The sequence below is a fragment of the Sinocyclocheilus grahami genome, unplaced genomic scaffold (genome assembly GCF_001515645.1).
Source record: "Sinocyclocheilus grahami isolate Dianchi unplaced genomic scaffold, SAMN03320097.WGS_v1.1 scaffold50.1, whole genome shotgun sequence".
Taxonomy (NCBI): Eukaryota; Metazoa; Chordata; class Actinopteri; order Cypriniformes; family Cyprinidae; genus Sinocyclocheilus; species Sinocyclocheilus grahami.
Genome location: NW_015505229.1, coordinates 1,100,135 through 1,117,896, shown reverse-complemented (window position 1 = coordinate 1,117,896; position 17,762 = coordinate 1,100,135). Strand labels below are relative to the sequence as shown.

Genomic DNA, 17,762 nt, shown 5'->3' with positions numbered 1-17,762 from the left:
ACACAGACACACCCATTGGTATTACAGTGCGTCCTCGGGGCATCAAGTTGTATGTGTGGCAGAAGACAAGTGCCAACATGCTGCAAGCCCTGCATGTGGCTCAGAGGAGTGAAGTCATGTCCTCCAGCGCCCAGCAGGCATTCCTGTGGCTTCTGAGGCACGACTGCCTCTATTAGCCAACGCATTCTTCAGCATTGTCTCTTTTCACCTTAACACTGAGAGGTGTTGACTCAGTTGACTTTTAGCCCAGTGGTGTATTGAGTGGGCTGAGGGGTTGGTTAGGTGTGCTTTTCACTGCTTGCGCACCCGATAGAGGGAAAAGTAATATTTGCTTTGTTTAACATTGGCAGCTCAGCCAACAAGCTTTTGCTGTAGCTAGACTAAACATTTATTTGATTTTAATTTAAACTAATACATATGAATATTATTGTTTTTAAGTATTATGTATAAATATTATAATAACTTTAATATCAAGCAACATTTATCTATTTTTGTTATTAATGATTATTAATTAAATGTTTATTAATTAATATGATTAATCAATATAATTCATGTTATATTAATAATTATATAGCAAATACAAATATTTAATTTGCTGTAGCTAGACAATTTATTCATTGTATTTTATAAATTAGTTATTTATAAATATATAATATTTTGTATAAATATTAATAACTTCAGTGTCTAATATATCATTTTTATATGTCATTAATGCTTATTTATTGAATATGTATTAATGTATGGTTAATTCATATAATATAATAACTAAATTAATTACATAGCAAATAAAATGACTAATAAATAAATAGTGCATTATTTTTTATTGTATTTTTTATTTATTTTCATTTTTTTACATAGTCAGGATTAAACATTCATTTGCCGTTCATTCATGCACTATATTTTTATGTATATGTTATATATGTTAATTTATTTATATTTTTTATGATTTCTTTATTTGTTATTAATTATTAATAATTAAATGTTTTAATGTATGATTAATAAATATTATTATATTAATTATATAACAAATAAAAATGACTAATAAATTAATAGTACATGTATTTAGTTTATAAATGTAAATGTTTTGTGTTTAAAGGTACATGTACTGGACCGAATGGGGAGGTCGACCCAGGATAGCTCGAGCTCACATGGACGGCAGTAACATTGTGACTTTGGTGGACAAAGTGGGCCGAGCCAATGGACTCACAATAGACTTCATTGATCAGCGGCTCTACTGGACAGACCTGGACACCTGCATGATTGAGTCAACAAACATGCAAGGTGACAATTCATAGGTTTTAAAAATCCCACAATCATCAGAAATGCCTCTTAAACCATACAATATTAGACCCTCCAACCAACTTTAATCAACTAAAAGCATTGTTTATCATCCTTAGGTTTGCAGAGAGAGATAGTGGCCGACGATCTTCCTCATCCTTTTGGCTTGACCCAGTATCGCGATTACATCTACTGGACTGACTGGAACCTGCGCAGCATCGAGCGGGCAGACAAACGCAGTGGCTTGAACCGAACGGTGGTACAAGGGCACCTGGAGTATGTCATGGACATCCTGGTTTTCCACTCCTCCAGACAAGATGGCGCCAACGAGTGTTCGCAGAACAACGGCCACTGCGCCCACCTCTGTCTAGCATCACCTTCTGGAGCCCAGTGCCGCTGCGCTTCCCACTACACCCTAGAGGCAAACGAACGCAACTGCAGCTGTGAGTTTTGGTGTAGATGGTTTTAGAAGAGAAAGTGTTCAGAGTCGCTACATTTTGTACCATTGTTCCTCCTTTGGCTTCTAATTATTTTATGGCTCAACAGTAAAAAATTAATAAATTATAAATATTATATTTACTATTATTACTACTGTTGTATAAACATATATAGAATGTTTATACTTTATACTACTACTACTAATGATTATTATTATTATTATTTCATAATATTGTTCTTATCGCTGAACCCCAATTAAAATGCACTGTTTGGAGATTTTAGCAGCCATCAGGGGTAAAGTAATCTATAGTCTCCCAGCCATAAAGTTCACTGGGTTTTAACGACATTAAAGTGAGTCATGGGTTTTAAGATGCAGTTGGCAGATTGAAATGGCATTAGAAAACAATGGCTCCCGGCCATTCAAAACTCAGTCATATGCATTTAATTCCTTATAAGCTTAAAAATGACAGAACTTGGATTAAACAAGCACGCCAGGGAGCACGGTGAGAGCAATTGGCCAAGAGTGCAGAGGTCTTGGCAGCGCTAATGTGTTTCTACTTGTGTTTTTACTCCCTCTTGTTTTTCATCCTTTCATAGCCTGGAGGGAAAGGCTGATTGCGTTTAGTTCGTATGATTGCATTTAGCTGACCTTCACCTTTTGATCAGAGGAATGGAGCTGGCAAAAAAAGTCCATTGTTGACCTGTGCTCCTATAACTTTGTTTGGATCCCTTATTCTCGCCTTCCTCTTGTTTTGCTCAACAGCGCCCTCTAGCTTCCTGCTCTTCAGCCAGAAGAGCTCCATCAGTCGAATGGTCCTGGGAGAACAGAGTCCAGACATGATTCTACCCATCCACGTTATGAAGAACTTGCGTGCCATCAGCTTCGACCCTCTGGAACGCCTGGTCTACTGGGTGGATGGCCGACAAAACATCCGCAGTGCCCGAGACGATGGCAGTCAGGTGACTGTTCAGTCAAACAATGTTGATGTTACTTGATCATAACAGTATACTCACTATATCTATTATTAAATATTTATACTATATTTATTGTTATTTAATTGAATATTATTTGAAGAATCTATTTTTATTAGTAGTACTATTACAAAATTAAGAAAATGCAAAAAGTGGATCAGTGGACCAATATTTGCTATTATCAACATAATAATAATAATAATAATTTCTTAGTATTAACTAATAATAATTATTATTATTAATTTATTTGAATAAATAATTTAAATATTTTATATTTAAAACCATTTATTTTCACATTATTTTCATAAAATTATTATGTGATGTGATATGATAAATGAATTATTTGTGGTTAATTTGATTAATTATTCAGCATATGTAATTATATATTAGCTCTAAGATTAGTTATATTAGTTCTAATTTAAATTGGTCTGAATTATCCAGGAGTCCACAGTGATGACCCCAACCAACCTCCACCCAAAGCAGCCTCATGACTTGAGTCTGGACCCCTACAGTCGCACCGTCTACTGGACCTGCGAGACCACCAACACCATCAACATCCATCGCATGAACGGCCATGTGATCGGGGAGGTCCTGAAGGATGACGTGGACAAGCCTCGCGCTATCGTGGTGAATGCTGAGAAAGGGTACGATCATTAATTAGCTAAATAAAATATAGGGCATGTCATTATCATTACAACCTGCATTAAATTTAACTGTTCATCCATAACCTCAGGGCCAGATTTTATTATTCAACTTTGGTTTGGCTCCTTTCCATAAATGTAACAGCACCTTATCAAATGTTTATTGATTTATGGCCGGCTGACTTGAAATTACGGCACTGAATTGGATACTCTAATGATGGGGCACTTTGCCATTTCTTTCATACTGTAGGAAAACTCTTGATTCCATCCAGGCCTCTCCAATAGCCAGATATGTAGAACAGATGGCCCTCTGTGGTCCCCGTGCTGCGGCTCTCACTAGCGAGTCGACCATTCGCAGGCGTTGGCTGCATGCACTGTAATTGTGTGTCCCTTTGTTAGTGTGACCGTCATCAGTGAGTTTTCTATTTACGTCTCACCCTCACAGCCTCGAATGAGTTGGGTGGAGGGGACTTCTCCCGTGAGAGTGGCAGGACAGACAAATTATGGCACAAAAACCATAACCATTTTATACAATTTCTAATTATTTAAAGTTTTAGGCTTTCATTTAATATTTTATTTTAACATTTTCAATTAACAAAAATTATCCACTTGATGCTGGATTAAAGAAATTTTTGTGTGATTTAGTTTCTAATTCACATGATAACCTCTTCGTTCGGTGTGCCTGATTTGTTCTGGTCAATATCTTGAATTGATCCTCTCTAAAAGTTTGTTTGTTTACTTCACGCATAAGTAGTCATTAGATTTGGATCCAAAATGCCGTCAAATCCGCCAACCTCAAAATCTCGTGAAATTGACGAAGCATTGCTTTATTTCGATTTTCAGATCGTTGAGGATCAAAACATCTTGAAAGATGTTCACATAAGGATTTGTTTAACGTTGCAGGTGGGAAATTTAATACACAATATGCTACATTCCCCACGCTTAAGTCAGACATTGGCAGACGTTGAACGAGTACATAACACTCCATAGTACTCTGACTCAGAGAAGGCATCTTCAGATCCATCAGCCAAACCAATATTGAGGTTTATTCATTTCTTCTGTTCCCATCTTAACATTGGAAATACATCACATATAATGTAAATACTCCAAACTTTTCCCAAAGGAAGTAACTGTTTTTTTAAAAGTGGTTTGCTTTGTTGCTGTGATAGTTTCAGTTTTGATTGTCTCATTTTTAAAGACAATCAAGCACTGTACTCTACGATATCAATATCGGCATTCTGTTTTTTTCATCCAAACAAAATTGCTAACAGATGCACGTTGTGGGTTTCCCAGACAGTGTCTGAAAACAAAAGGAGCAAACACACCTTTGATTAGTTATCACAAACTAGTCTAGACATAACATTAGGACTAAAGGGCTTTTGGGATGTGTGAAGATATACACCAATTCTCCCACACAGTCAAAACAACATGCCCCCATCAAAGTTGTTCCCTCTGTTCAACAAATGAGTGTTTATACATTCCTACAGATCATGTGTTTGTTATGCAATGCAATAACATAAATTACTACAAACACTTTCATTAAATGTTGAAAGATCTTGAAAGATGTTTGTATAATCCAATTAAAGTCACTTTGCCCCACATTTTTGTCACATTTTTACTACATTTTTTTTTATTAGGAAAATGGTATGTAACTTCCAAACCTTTTTTCCCCCACAGCTACATGTATTTCACTACTGTCCAGGATCGTTCGGCTAAAATCGAAGGTGCGTCTTTGGATGGGACGGAGCGTGAATCCCTTTTCACAACCGGTTTGATCCGCCCTGTGGCACTGGCTTTGGACAACAAGTTGGGCAAACTGTTCTGGGTGGACGCGGACCTGAAACGGATTGAGAGCAGTGATCTGTCTGGTAAATACTACTATATTTTTGCTTGCATATCTAATGGTGTATATATGGTAGTTAAATGTGAACCTGAATTGAGAACGTCATCTAATACATTGAATATATAGAATTTATTTTAAAAGGTATGATTACTTATTTTTTAAAATACACTGGGGGATTCAAAAGTCCACAGATGAAAATGCTTCTATTCCTAAATGTACAAATAGGGGAAATGAACATGCAAAATTACTGTAAATATCCATAAAATATCCATATATATCCATAACTAATATCATTAATTTCGTAACTGAAATATTAGATCAAACTTAAAAATAATTAAACATTAGAAATGTTGCTTTTGCTACTAACGGAAATAAGGTTGAAGTACAAAAATTACTAAAACTGAAATATTTTAAAATATAAAGAAAAATAATAAAACTGTCAAAAGCACATAAAACATTTTTTGACAATTAAAATGTTAAAATAAAAGCTAATTCAAAATATTAATGAATATTATAATGGTGTATGAATAATGGTAAAATAACAATATATTGTGCATTCCTAATTATCAGCATAACAATTTGTGAACTTGTGAGTTTTAAAAATAAAATGAGTTATTTTTACACAAAAGTAATGTAAAATAGATCTGTACAATTATAATAACGAACATTGTGTTGCTTTTAATGTTGTACCAAAATGTCATGATTTAAGACTTGAAAAACAAAATGTTCCCATACAACTCAAATGATAATCATTTATTTTGAAGATGAATTTTGTTGTCAGAAAGATTAGGTCTTTTCACTCGTCACGTAGCCATACATGTCACTGAATCTCATGTTCAGAATGTTTTTGTTTCTTGTCTTGTATTGTATCGCCCGTGGGCAAATTGATTGCAATCAGTTCTGCAGTATTCTGGAACACCATGTGAAACAAGGACAAGTTTCTGACCTCTCCAATGAGATTTGATCTTCTAAACATGTCAAATGACAGAGCTATGGAAACCAAACAAATACAAACAGAGAGCGCAGGCCAGGCACTGTCTATACTTATGCTGCATATTATCAATACCATCTAGTCTAAACTAATCAAAACAGTATAGTCTGTGTTGTCTAAACATGGTATATACATTGACAAAGCTCTAATGAAGAATTTGATGGACTATAACTTAGTTCATTCTTCTGAGGTTATTTAAGTGCCTTCGTCACTGAAAATCACTCTATCACTTTGTTATTGCCAATGAGCTGCCAGAAAGCAAAGTCTCTCCAGATGCTGAGCTCTGATGTTTGATGTTAGCATAAGACAAATGGTCACACCTTAAGCCACGGCTAATATGCTTGCGTAACAGAACTTTCCATTTTGCAGCCAAATGACCAACACAAAGGCTGAAAAGATATGGTTTAGAACGTGACACAGTAGAAAATCCTGAATTATGACTCTGTGGATCTCTTTGTTTGCTTCCCAGGGGCCAATCGTATCGTTCTCCAGGACTCCAACATCCTTCAGCCTGTCGGTCTGACTGTGTTGGGCGATCACCTGTACTGGATCGATAAACAGCAGCAGATGATCGAATGCGTGGACAAGCTGACCGGAGAGAAGAGGACCCGCATTCAGGGGCGACTCCAATACTTGACCGGCATCCACGCGGTGGAGTACGTGGAACCAGAGGAGTTTGGTAAATTCACAGATGTTTGTTATATTTTTAAAATGATAACACATTAGCTTTGTTCCGAAAACCTTGTACGCTACCTGTCTAGTCTAGTCTAGTCTAATCTATTTATTTATTTATCTCATTTATTATATTATTTACTTTATGGATGACAGAACGGAAAGGTCTTCTGTCACTTACTATACTTCTAAAATATAATGATCTACTATAGTACAATAATATAAATATATGATTAATACATTATATTCATTAAATTATATTTGAATGACATTTCAATTAAATGATTGTAACTTAAATTAGAATGTATTATATTATTTATCTTATGGATTCATTTTTAGTTATAATATTAAATTTAATCCTAAATTATATTCAGTCATGTATTTAAGATTAATTTAAGTAATTTAACAGTATGTATAATTTTGTTTGCAAAAAATATGCATATTTTGCTTGCTTGTCTTGAAACCTATAAAAAGAGCCCAGTTTCTTCTTTAGCTACCTTTATGAATTGTCAGACTAATCAACAACATCTAAACGAATTTCCACTGGTAGTTGAGTGTTTTAACCAGTTGAGTTGCAAAAATCATATGTTGTCCAAATTGGTTCACATAAAGACCATGTGGCCTCAGAGTTCCTGTGATTAAAGAGTTGAATTATCCTTTGATCTTTCTAACAGCATCCCATCCTTGTTCCCGTAACAACGGAGATTGCTCCCACATCTGCATCGCTAAGGGCGACGGGACGCCACGCTGCTCGTGTCCCATGCACCTGGTGCTGCTTCAAAATCTGCTCAGCTGTGGAGGTACATTTTAACATATATGCACACATGTATCTGTAGCATGTAACTGAAAATGCACCAATCGGATTTGATGCATCTGTGCTGATCACATATTTACCCATAACCCCCCTCAGAGCCTCCCACCTGCTCTAGTGAGCAGTTCACCTGCGCTACTGGCGAGATTGACTGCATCCCCATGGCGTGGCGCTGTGATGGCATCGCTGAGTGCGCAGACCACAGCGACGAGATGAACTGCCCCATCTGCTCCGAACTCCAGTTCCAGTGCGACAAAGGCCAATGCGTGGACTCCCAGCTGCGCTGCAACGGAGAGCCCGACTGCGCGGACGGCTCTGATGAACAGGATTGCGACAGTATGTCCAACTGTTACGCACTTTGAACCTGCTGATTTACCAGAATTTCCACCTGTGACTGATTCTGTAAAAACACAATCTTGAGGTGCACATTTTGGCCAAATAAAATTGCAATTCATATTTGAACAGGGTTTTAATAAACATTCAAAATCTTGGATTGCTGGTTCTTAGATATTATGGCTAAAAGAGCATGACGAGCCAGACAAGCAGCTCTCTTTTTTTATTTTTTGGAAGTACAAAAATGTGAAACACACTGTGTATAAGAGAGTATGACTGGGTGTCACAAAGTACTAAATAGTCAACACAACATTGTGCTGTCCTCAAAACAAACTTTTTGCAAATAAATCGATAGTTTCTTGTATGAATCAGTAAAAATTATTCTGAAACAGGACTCATCTCTCTGTCTTATTTAATGAATCGATCAGACTCACTGAACTGGCTCAAATGATTCACTTGAGTCATTTAATGAACCCCAGTTTATTATGTCCAAATTGAATTGAGCTGAAAAGCAGTTGTATTGTTGTATATCTCTTGAAAAAATAAATTAGTGACTGGTGTTCATATGACAGTGTATAGTTACAGACACATCCACAACTTGAGTTTTAGACATTTGTTGTACATTTTAAAACTGTCTTCTAAAAAAAAAGCAAATTCTTATATGAAACACTGAATCTAATGTTTTGCATTCATAAATTTATGCTGCTTCATTTTTCACTTCCTTGATTTTTATAAACTAGTTGTGTCAGTCACTGATCTGTCCTCGCACTTTTTTCCCATTAGCTATTTGCATGCCTAATCAGTTCCGGTGTGGCAACAACCAGTGTATTCTGAAGAAACAGCAGTGTGACTCCTTCGCAGACTGTGCCGACAAATCTGACGAGCTTTTCTGTGGTAAGTTTACCATACCAAAAAAAGCACAAGTTGTTTGACCGTGCATCCCATAACTTCAATGTAACATTGCCTCCAAGACATATTTATCCCTGTTTGGCTTATTCACAGATTTCCCTTCGACCCCTAACGACATTCCGCGTCACACCAGCACCATCGGCCCCGTCATCGGCATCATCCTCTCGGTCTTTGTGATGGGAGGCATGTGTTTTGTGTGTCAGAGAGTTGTGTGTCGCCATTACAAGGGACCTAATGGAGGCTTTCCACATGAATACATCAGCGGGACCCCTCACGTGCCCCTCAACTTCATTGCACCCACAAATTCACAGCACGGTAATTTTACAGGTAAAGGTCTGCTGTTTGATAGCTGCTGCAGTCTGTTAAGGTGAATAATGTCTCTGCCTGTGATGAGTCTTTAGTGTGTGACGAGTCTGTCTCGCTGTGTCGCAGGTATTTCCTGTGGGAAGTCCATGATAAGCTCAGTGAGTCTCATGGGCAGCAGTAGCAGTGGGGCACCTCTCTACGACAGGAACCATGTGACGGGAGCATCATCCAGTAGCTCTTCCAGCACCAAAGGAGCCTTTTACCCTCAGGTACTATTCTATTTTATCAGTTTATTGTTATTGTTTATTGTTTACTTCATTGTAGGAAAAAAGGTGTTTGTATTTTAAGTTAAATGCTCATTGATGTATTTTATATTGTCTGGTTTGTTGTGGTTTATGCCTTAACTTTTTTTTTTTTTTTTTTTTTTTTTGTATTTTATTTCAAACTATTAAAAATACAAAAGGAAAAAACACATAATAAATATACAAATAAGTACCAATAAACAAAAACCAAAAACAAATCAACATTTTTTAACATATATTCAACCTGTTCTCGGAAAAAAAAAAGGGTAGGTAGAAGCCCTGGGTAGATTTGTCAGTAGGAAGGTTGACAGCTCATATCTGAAATGGTAGGGTAGATATGCTGATATGCATGTAGCTGAAATATCTGGATAGTTAGGGTAGATATACTGAAAGGTAGGAAGGTAGGTAGATAGGAAGGTAGATAGCTCAAATGTCCAGTATAGTAGGGTAGGTATGTTGATGTGCTTTTAGGTAGATAGCTCAAATATCTGGTATGGTGGAGTAGATATGCTGGTAGGTAGGAAGGGTAGGTAGAGAGATAGCTCAAATAGATGGTATGGCAGGGTAGATATGCTGATAGGTAGGTAGCTTAAATATCTGGAGAGTTTGTGTAGATATGCTGATAGGTAGGAAGGTAGGTAGATAGGAAGGTAGATGGCTTAAATGTAGGTATGTTGATGTGCTTTTAATTAGATAGCTCAAATATCTGGTATGGCAGGGTAGATATGCTGATAGGTAGGTAGATAGGAAGGTAGATAGCTCAAATGTCCGGTATGGTAGGGTAGGTATGCTAATGTGCTTTTATTAGCTCAAATATCTGGTATGGCAGGGTAGATATGCTGATAGGTAGGTAGATAGGTACGAATAAATGTGTGTTTGATCATTGCCATGAGTCCGATCGGGATTTCAGGAGATTTGTCTTCCGCTGCCATCATGTGGAAAAAATGGAACTAAAAAATTATGTTGGTATGGCCCTCCTCACCACTCATATTAATACCTTATTTCGGTATTTAATGTTAGTGTAATGTTTCACACCAAAATAAATATCAGCAACAATAATGATATAATAATAACAAATAGAAATACAAAAAAAATAGGAGAAAAGTAAATTAGATTTAAATAAAACAAATAGGTTTTTATCAATTTAAACATAATTAACACACACACACACACATATATATATATACAGTATATAAGCTTATTTCATTATATGAATGTATTACAAATGTCACTTTTGGGGTCCAAAAATGGGGTCCAAAGTTTAGCTGCAGTTGGGAACTAAATGTACATTCTCCTTTCTCATTGTTCATCTTCAAGGCCCATCTTCAGCCCTTGGCAGAAGTGAACACCTGTTGTGAGGCTTCTGACTGGGCTGAGGGGGGAGGGGAGATGTCGACACCCCTCCATGTACCCATCTGTCTGTCTTTGTTTATGATCCACGCAGTGAGAGCTAAAGAGCTAAAAACACACCTGAGAACAGGCTCACGTCAGGAACATGTCAGGAGGAAAAGCACGCCAGCATCCTGGATCTTCTGATTATATGTTCAAAAAAACAACAAAAAAAGTGTGTGTAGCTACAGTACATGTGTGTGGACCATGTTTGGCCTAAATTGCGGGGACAAAATGTTTCTATAAAAACAATAAAACCTGAAAATTGTGGGGGGGGCAGCTAAATAATGTTACATTTCAAAATGCTGAAAGCTTAGGTTTTCTCATTTTTCTATTTATTATTTTTATTGATCAGCCGTCAGGCACAGCAAATATTTTTAGAGTACGTTTTACAAAAAAAAAAAAAATACTATTTCAGTTGTTCTGCTTAAAAATGTTACATTTAATGTAATGTGTTACTTGCCATTTTTGTAAATGTAAAATTTACTAGCAATTTCTGAGTAAATCCTACACCATTTTTTCAAAACTGAAAGAAATATATTAAATTTAAATATACTAAAACCAAAATAAAAATAAATGTCGGTGTATATATAATCACCATGCTAATTAGTCTGTGATTAATGACCCCAAATATATAATTCCCTTGCATGCAATTCTTTGCGCAAATCTTCATATTTCATTCCTTTGAGTGTTGTTCATCTGAGAGCTGCTTGTTTCACAATGGTGTGCCTGCCAGTACATGCAGCAGATATATAAAGAGAACAAAAAGCTGGATCATAATCGTGATAACTGCCTCTGTCTGATGAAAGAAGACATGAGAAGCATCTTTCGCACGGCCCCAGAAGCCCACAATACATCTTAACATTTAGTTTACACGATTTTCATGATCTTCAGTGCAGAGAGGGGGCAAGGGGCAAGGGCTCAAATGTAAAAAAGTGGCATATACTGTATATATATATATATATATATGTGTGTGTGTGTATACCCCCCTCTCTGCATGTGGAGGGATTTTGCTAGACAATCATATGCACATGTTGGATTTTTTTTTTTTCTTTTTTTCACAGAGCAACACCACTTCAGTAAAATCATGGTTTTTGTCATAGAAACCCACATGGCAGTCTGTAATCAGACACAGTGGAAACGCAATGGAATCATAGGGTTAATTTAACGCATATGAAAGAAAGTAAATCGTGCTGCTTTTACTCTATACAATGAATCCATTGCAGATGTTGTTGTGCTTCTGGAACATGCAGCACAGAATCATGCATGTCTGAAATGCAGCCGTCATCAGCTGTAACAGATCAGTGCCACAGCCTGACGCTGTAGATTTATGCATCACATTTAACATAAGGGCCACATGTCAGATCTTATTTGACATGCTACCCTAAACCCATAATTGCCTGTCTGCATACCGACATAGAGCACAGAGATGAGCCCCGGACCTCTTGACCCATATTTTATCAACGGGCTCAAGAAATTGAAACACTTAAACACATAGAAAAAAAGAAAAAAAAAACTGTAGAAAGATAGAGCAGATTCTCCTATAGGGGATAGTTCACCCAGAAATTAATGAATGTATTTATTTATTTAATTTCATGAACTATCCCTTTTAACATGTGTGTTATATATATACAGTGGGGAAAAAAAGTATTTAGTCAGCCACCAATTGTGCAAGTTCTCCCACTTAAAAAGATGAGAGAGGCCTGTAATTTTCATCATAGGTATACCTCAACTATGAGAGACAAAATGAGAAAAAAAATCCAGAAAATCACATTGTAGGATTTTTAAAGAATTTATTTGCAAATTATGGTCGAAAATAAGTATTTGGTCAATAACAAAATTTCATCTCAATATGTATATAACACACACACGTTAAAAGGTATAGTTTATTAGTTGATAGTTTACGCCTGTTTTATGCAATCAATTTCATGTTGGTTTGACATTTGAAATAATGCCTTTCTTGAGGCAAGCTAGATGCTCCATTCAGTAATATGTGCTTCACGCACTGGTAGCTGATTGGACCACCAGCATGTCAATCACCGTGACGTCTTATTGTTGCTAGGGCGTTGCAAGTAACGAGCCGGTTAAAGCAATTCTGAAAGCGACACTGTGAACAGGCTGCTTTGTGCAACGTTGTAAATAATATAACTATAACCGCGTTGTCTTTATATCTTTGATATGTTGAAATGTAAGAAATCCGTTCAAGGGACAAGCGCTCACAAAGAAGGTAAGACAAAGCATTTTGTGCGTTTTGATATCGCTGTACTTTTAGTTTTGAATTCGGTACTTGATTGACATTTTCCTGATCCAATCAGACGTGCGACTTTAAATCCAGCTCAATTCTATTGGCCTTCACTGCTGTGGGTGTGTCTTAATGATTTCATTCCACTTAAATATTGCCTCTAAAATGTATAATTATAGCATTAATTGAATTGCCACAAAGAGCACACGGTTGTAAAGATCATCTCTGGTTTCGTGGCGTTTCTAAATCGAAGATTTACCCCACACAGTCCGAGATTTACAAACACGACCAGCTTTAGTTGACATTCACTGTAGCCAATCAGCGCGCAGCAGTGGGGTTTGATTGACAGCTCCGCTACCTCAGGTGGGGGTTGGGGCTGTTGAAGTTGAAAACGCAGCCATCTTGAAAAGTGAACTCTGATGGTCTCCCTTTTCGCGCCTGTCACAATCTGTTGTAAACACCTCATTCTTTCATACCTCGCCTCATTTTTTCTTTACTTATTCCGGTGACCGTTTTATCCAAAGCTTCGCCAGTCTTCATGCCGGGCTTTGGCAGTATTCCGCTTTCTTAATCGGTACGTATTTGTGTTGTGTGTGTCTCTGTTAGCTTAGCGTTAGCCAGTTACCACTTCTCTGTTTTGCCGAGCCAGAACAGGGTATATTTCCAACCTTTTCTTACATGAAACTAAATTATTCCAACATTTAGCGGGACTACTACATATTTAAACCAGCACAGACTGTAAGAAGGTGTCAGGTCTGTAAGATTGCGCTGGCGGAAGCTCAGTGTCGGTGAATGCCGGGGCCTGACATACCGAAAAACTTCAGAAAGTCAGACACAAAGGCTGTTTGTCAAATCCTAGTGAGTTGTCCAGACAGACAACGTTTTTGGTCAGTGTAAGTGCATATGAAGGTTGCATTGGAATGTTCGAACGCGCTTGTGGTGCTAGGTAACGTTAGGCAGTTCAATGGGGATTGAGACACAGCCTGAACACAAACACAAAAGCCTTCTGGAAATATTAATTGAGCTTTTAAGATCATGTTTTGGAGCCAGGACTGCTTTTAAGTTTTCATATACAACAGTTGTTAATGTGTTTTATAAGGATCCTCGAAGGTTAGTTTAAAATGATAGAAATGGGGTATAAAATGTGGTGATTTTTTTAATATAATACCTTATTTCAGTGTAGATTTTGAACACAGTTCTCAATCTCTGTAGAGTTGTTTACTGCATGTGCTGATCTCAGATCTGTGTATTTGCCTTTATTATGGCCCATCCACATAAAGATCACTAAAACCTCACAGCTGTTTATTTCTAGACTTAGTGTGATGTGATTACATGTGAAAGCTCATAGTAGACTGTAAGCATGAGCAGATCGCTCACTCTTGTAAACAGTCTAGCAGACATGGCAGCATGCTTTATGGTCCAGTTAGGCAGTTCATCTTTGCAGGCTCGATTCTGAGTGCAACTGGGGGACTTGTGGTGGTGTTGTGGCCTCTGGGATGCTGGAGAGGTTTGGCAACACTTTTTATAGACCCTGAGAGGGTGTCACAAGGATTTTCTTCAGCCCAGAGTTACTCAAGCTGAATGGTACAGGTGTTCAAAGTATCTAGTGTACTTTGTTCTTTGACCCTTTTGCACTAGATAAAGTCTGCTGAAGTGAACCTGGAAAGACTTGGACTGAATGTAAATGTCTGGAAATGCTACGTGAGGTAGGAAGAAACCAGTAAATCACAGATCAGAATCAGAAAGAGCTTTATTGCCAAGTATGTTTGCACATACAAGGAATTTGTTATAGTGTCACAAGCTTCCAGTACACGGAGACAACAACAACACACGGATAATAAAAATAAGATGTGAATAAAATACACATGCATAAATATAAACCACAAAAAAAGAATAAATTGTATGTACAGGTGTGCTAGCGATAGAATAGGAATAAAATAAAGTTGTAGGGATGTACTAGGATTTAGGGTGATAAATAAGTATAAGGTTATTGCACATACTTTAATTGCACAATGGGAGAACATTAACTGTTCATGAGGTAGATTGCCTGGGGAAAGAAACTGTTCTTGTGCCTGGCTGTCCTGGTATTGGGTGCTCTGTAAAGCCGACCAGATGGCAAAAGTTCAAAAAGGAGATGGCTTGGATGTGATGGATCCAGAGTGATTTTCTGAGCCCTTTTCCTCACTCTGGATGTATACAGTTCTTGGAGGGTAGGCAGGGGGGCACCAATAATCCTTTCAGCAGTCCGAACCGTTCTCTGTAGTCTTCTGATGTCTGCTTTGTAGCTGAACCAAACCAGACAGTTATTGAAGTGCACAGAACCGACTCGATGACAGCTGAGTAGAACTAGTAGTTTAGTAGTGGTATATAAGGTGAAATGACTGTCATTCAAAGCAAGTGGCAAGATGTAGGCCTACTTGACAACCAAGTTATGTTGACACTGAACATTGAATTTTACCTTTTGCACCATTCAATTTTCAGTGCAGGTGAAATTTCCTTACTTTAAAGATGAAAAAGTAATGCATGCTTATAGTTATGTTTGAATATTTAAATATTTTTGAAAATCCTTATCCAGTTGCAGAGGTTTATTGGCCAAAATTATGTCATGTTTCTGTAATGTCTTTTATACGTCCGTGTTATGCACAGTCTTAATATAAATAAGTCAAGTGATCTCAACTACAGAATAGAACCTGTGGTGTCTGTGTTGTTTAATGCATGCATATAATTATAGATGTCCTATTTGGCTCACCACTACATGTTAATTTAAACCTCAATGCGCTATGCACGCGTCACTTATTAGTTGACTTGATTACACTGACTAGTGAGTTCAGTATCAGAGGATGTGCTTCAGATAATCATCCATCAATTTGATGGTTTGTATAGTTAGTTTTCCATAATTTTTTTTTCTGGAAGTTACATAGATGTGCACTACTACTGTTCAAAAGATTTGAGTTGGTAAGATTTAATTTTTTTTACCTTTTTTTTTTTTCTCACTAATACTGTGAAAAATATATAGGCCTACACATACTAAAATATATACATATTCATTTTTTAACATTGTTTTCACTGTCAGTTTTGATCAATTTAATGTTAAATCCTGACCTTAGACCACCATATTGACCCCAAAACATTATGCAGTAGTGTACACTATTCCATTTTTTGTTGATATACCCAGTGTCAATATTATCATTAAATAAAAAATGATATCTCTTAGCTAGGGCTGGGCGATATAACTAAAAAATGTATCAACGATATATGTTTTCATATTTCATGTTCGGCATCGATAATTATTGACATTTCTTGTAACATTTTTTAAAACAGAGCAATAGAAAAACATGTTTAAATTTAACCACTGTATTCTTAGTTAGCCCAGTTTATTAAGACAAACAACTAATTTTTTATATATTTTAACAATCAAACAAAAAATAAAATTTAAACATCTCCTTATGTTTTACAGTCGTGGTCAGAATTATTGGCACCCTTGGTAAATATGATCAAAGAAGGCTGTGAAAATAAATCTGCATTGTTAATCATTTTGATCTTTTATTAAAATAAATTCACATAAATCGAACCTTTCATTGGAGAATAAGAATTTAAAATGGGGGGGGGGGGAATATCATTATGACAAATGTTTTTCTCTAATACACATTGGACAAAATTAACGGCACCCTTTTATTCAATGCTTTTTGAATAAATGCTGATCTTTAGGTCTTTCTATTCATCAAAGAATCCTGAAAAAATTTACTCGACTTTTTTAAATATTGATAATCAGCAAATCAGCATATTAAAATGATTGCTGAAGGATCATGTGACACTGAAGACTGGAGTAATGATGCTGAAAATTCAGCTTTGATCACATGAATAAATTACATTTTAAAATGTATTCAAATAGAAAGCAGTTATTTTAAATAGTAAAAATATTTCAAAATGTTACCGCTTTTGGTGCATTTTGGATCAAATAAATGCAGGCTTGGTGAACTGAAGATAATTCTTTAAGAATTATTAAAAATCTTGCAGTTCAAAAACCTTTGACTGGTAGTGTAGGCTGATTATTCTTATAGATTGAAACGTGCATTAACCAGGATAACGAGTTGCTTCAGAAAACAAAAAAAATAGAGCAACAACAAAAGCACGTTGCTGGAAATGGGTTTATTATTGAAAATGCAAACTGCTTGTCTGCCAGCAGGAGGCGCTGTGAGAGCGGTGGAACTAACGGTTTCTCCAGTAATGGCTGTAAACAAAGCAGCTCCGCTCATGAACGCTACTTTATCAGATAAAAATGCCATCTAAACTATTCTGAAGACAGTCGGTTCCCTTCAGAGATACATTCATATAAAACACCCGCGACGTGTTTTGATTTTGAAACGTGCAGTGCTCATGATTATTCAATGAATCAAACGCCACAAATAAATCAATGTATGGGAAACACTGGTAATGTATATCGGAAATGTGTTTAAAAATCATATCACCGTTATTGGAAAAAAATTATATCGCGATACATATTGATATTGAATTATTGTCCAGCCCTATCTGTTGGTATTTGATAGAATAAAAGATGCCATGTATCTAATCAAGATGTCCAGGACCTCCAGCAGAAATATAGGCCCACAACATTAAAAATACAGCAGTATATTT

At 36.6% G+C, this 17,762-nt stretch overlaps 2 protein-coding genes across 5 annotated transcripts in view; both read left to right on the top strand.

Moving 5' to 3' along the window:
- Positions 1 to 13,260, top strand: part of LOC107583136 (low-density lipoprotein receptor-related protein 5-like) — a 24,482-nt gene extending 11,222 nt beyond the window's left edge. The window contains exons 5-17 of the mRNA XM_016269250.1: positions 1,097 to 1,281; positions 1,398 to 1,721; positions 2,480 to 2,676; positions 3,130 to 3,332; positions 5,007 to 5,197; positions 6,633 to 6,842; positions 7,510 to 7,635; positions 7,746 to 7,982; positions 8,763 to 8,873; positions 8,982 to 9,215; positions 9,321 to 9,463; positions 13,092 to 13,112; positions 13,201 to 13,260. Of these exons, the coding sequence (XP_016124736.1) occupies positions 1,097 to 1,281; positions 1,398 to 1,721; positions 2,480 to 2,676; positions 3,130 to 3,332; positions 5,007 to 5,197; positions 6,633 to 6,842; positions 7,510 to 7,635; positions 7,746 to 7,982; positions 8,763 to 8,873; positions 8,982 to 9,215; positions 9,321 to 9,463; positions 13,092 to 13,112; positions 13,201 to 13,260 (2,242 nt within the window). The remainder of the gene's footprint in view (positions 1 to 1,096; positions 1,282 to 1,397; positions 1,722 to 2,479; positions 2,677 to 3,129; positions 3,333 to 5,006; positions 5,198 to 6,632; positions 6,843 to 7,509; positions 7,636 to 7,745; positions 7,983 to 8,762; positions 8,874 to 8,981; positions 9,216 to 9,320; positions 9,464 to 13,091; positions 13,113 to 13,200) is intronic.
- Positions 13,261 to 13,507: 247 nt separating this feature from the next.
- The window catches only part of LOC107583116 (serine/threonine-protein phosphatase 6 regulatory subunit 3-like), a 21,318-nt gene continuing 17,063 nt past the window's right edge, over positions 13,508 to 17,762 (top strand). For 3 of the 4 annotated variants that reach the window (XM_016269224.1, XM_016269223.1, XM_016269222.1), the window contains exon 1: positions 13,508 to 13,701. The gene's annotated coding sequence lies outside the window, so the exon portion shown is untranslated. The remainder of the gene's footprint in view (positions 13,702 to 17,762) is intronic. The other variant, XM_016269225.1, reaches the window with a different exon arrangement.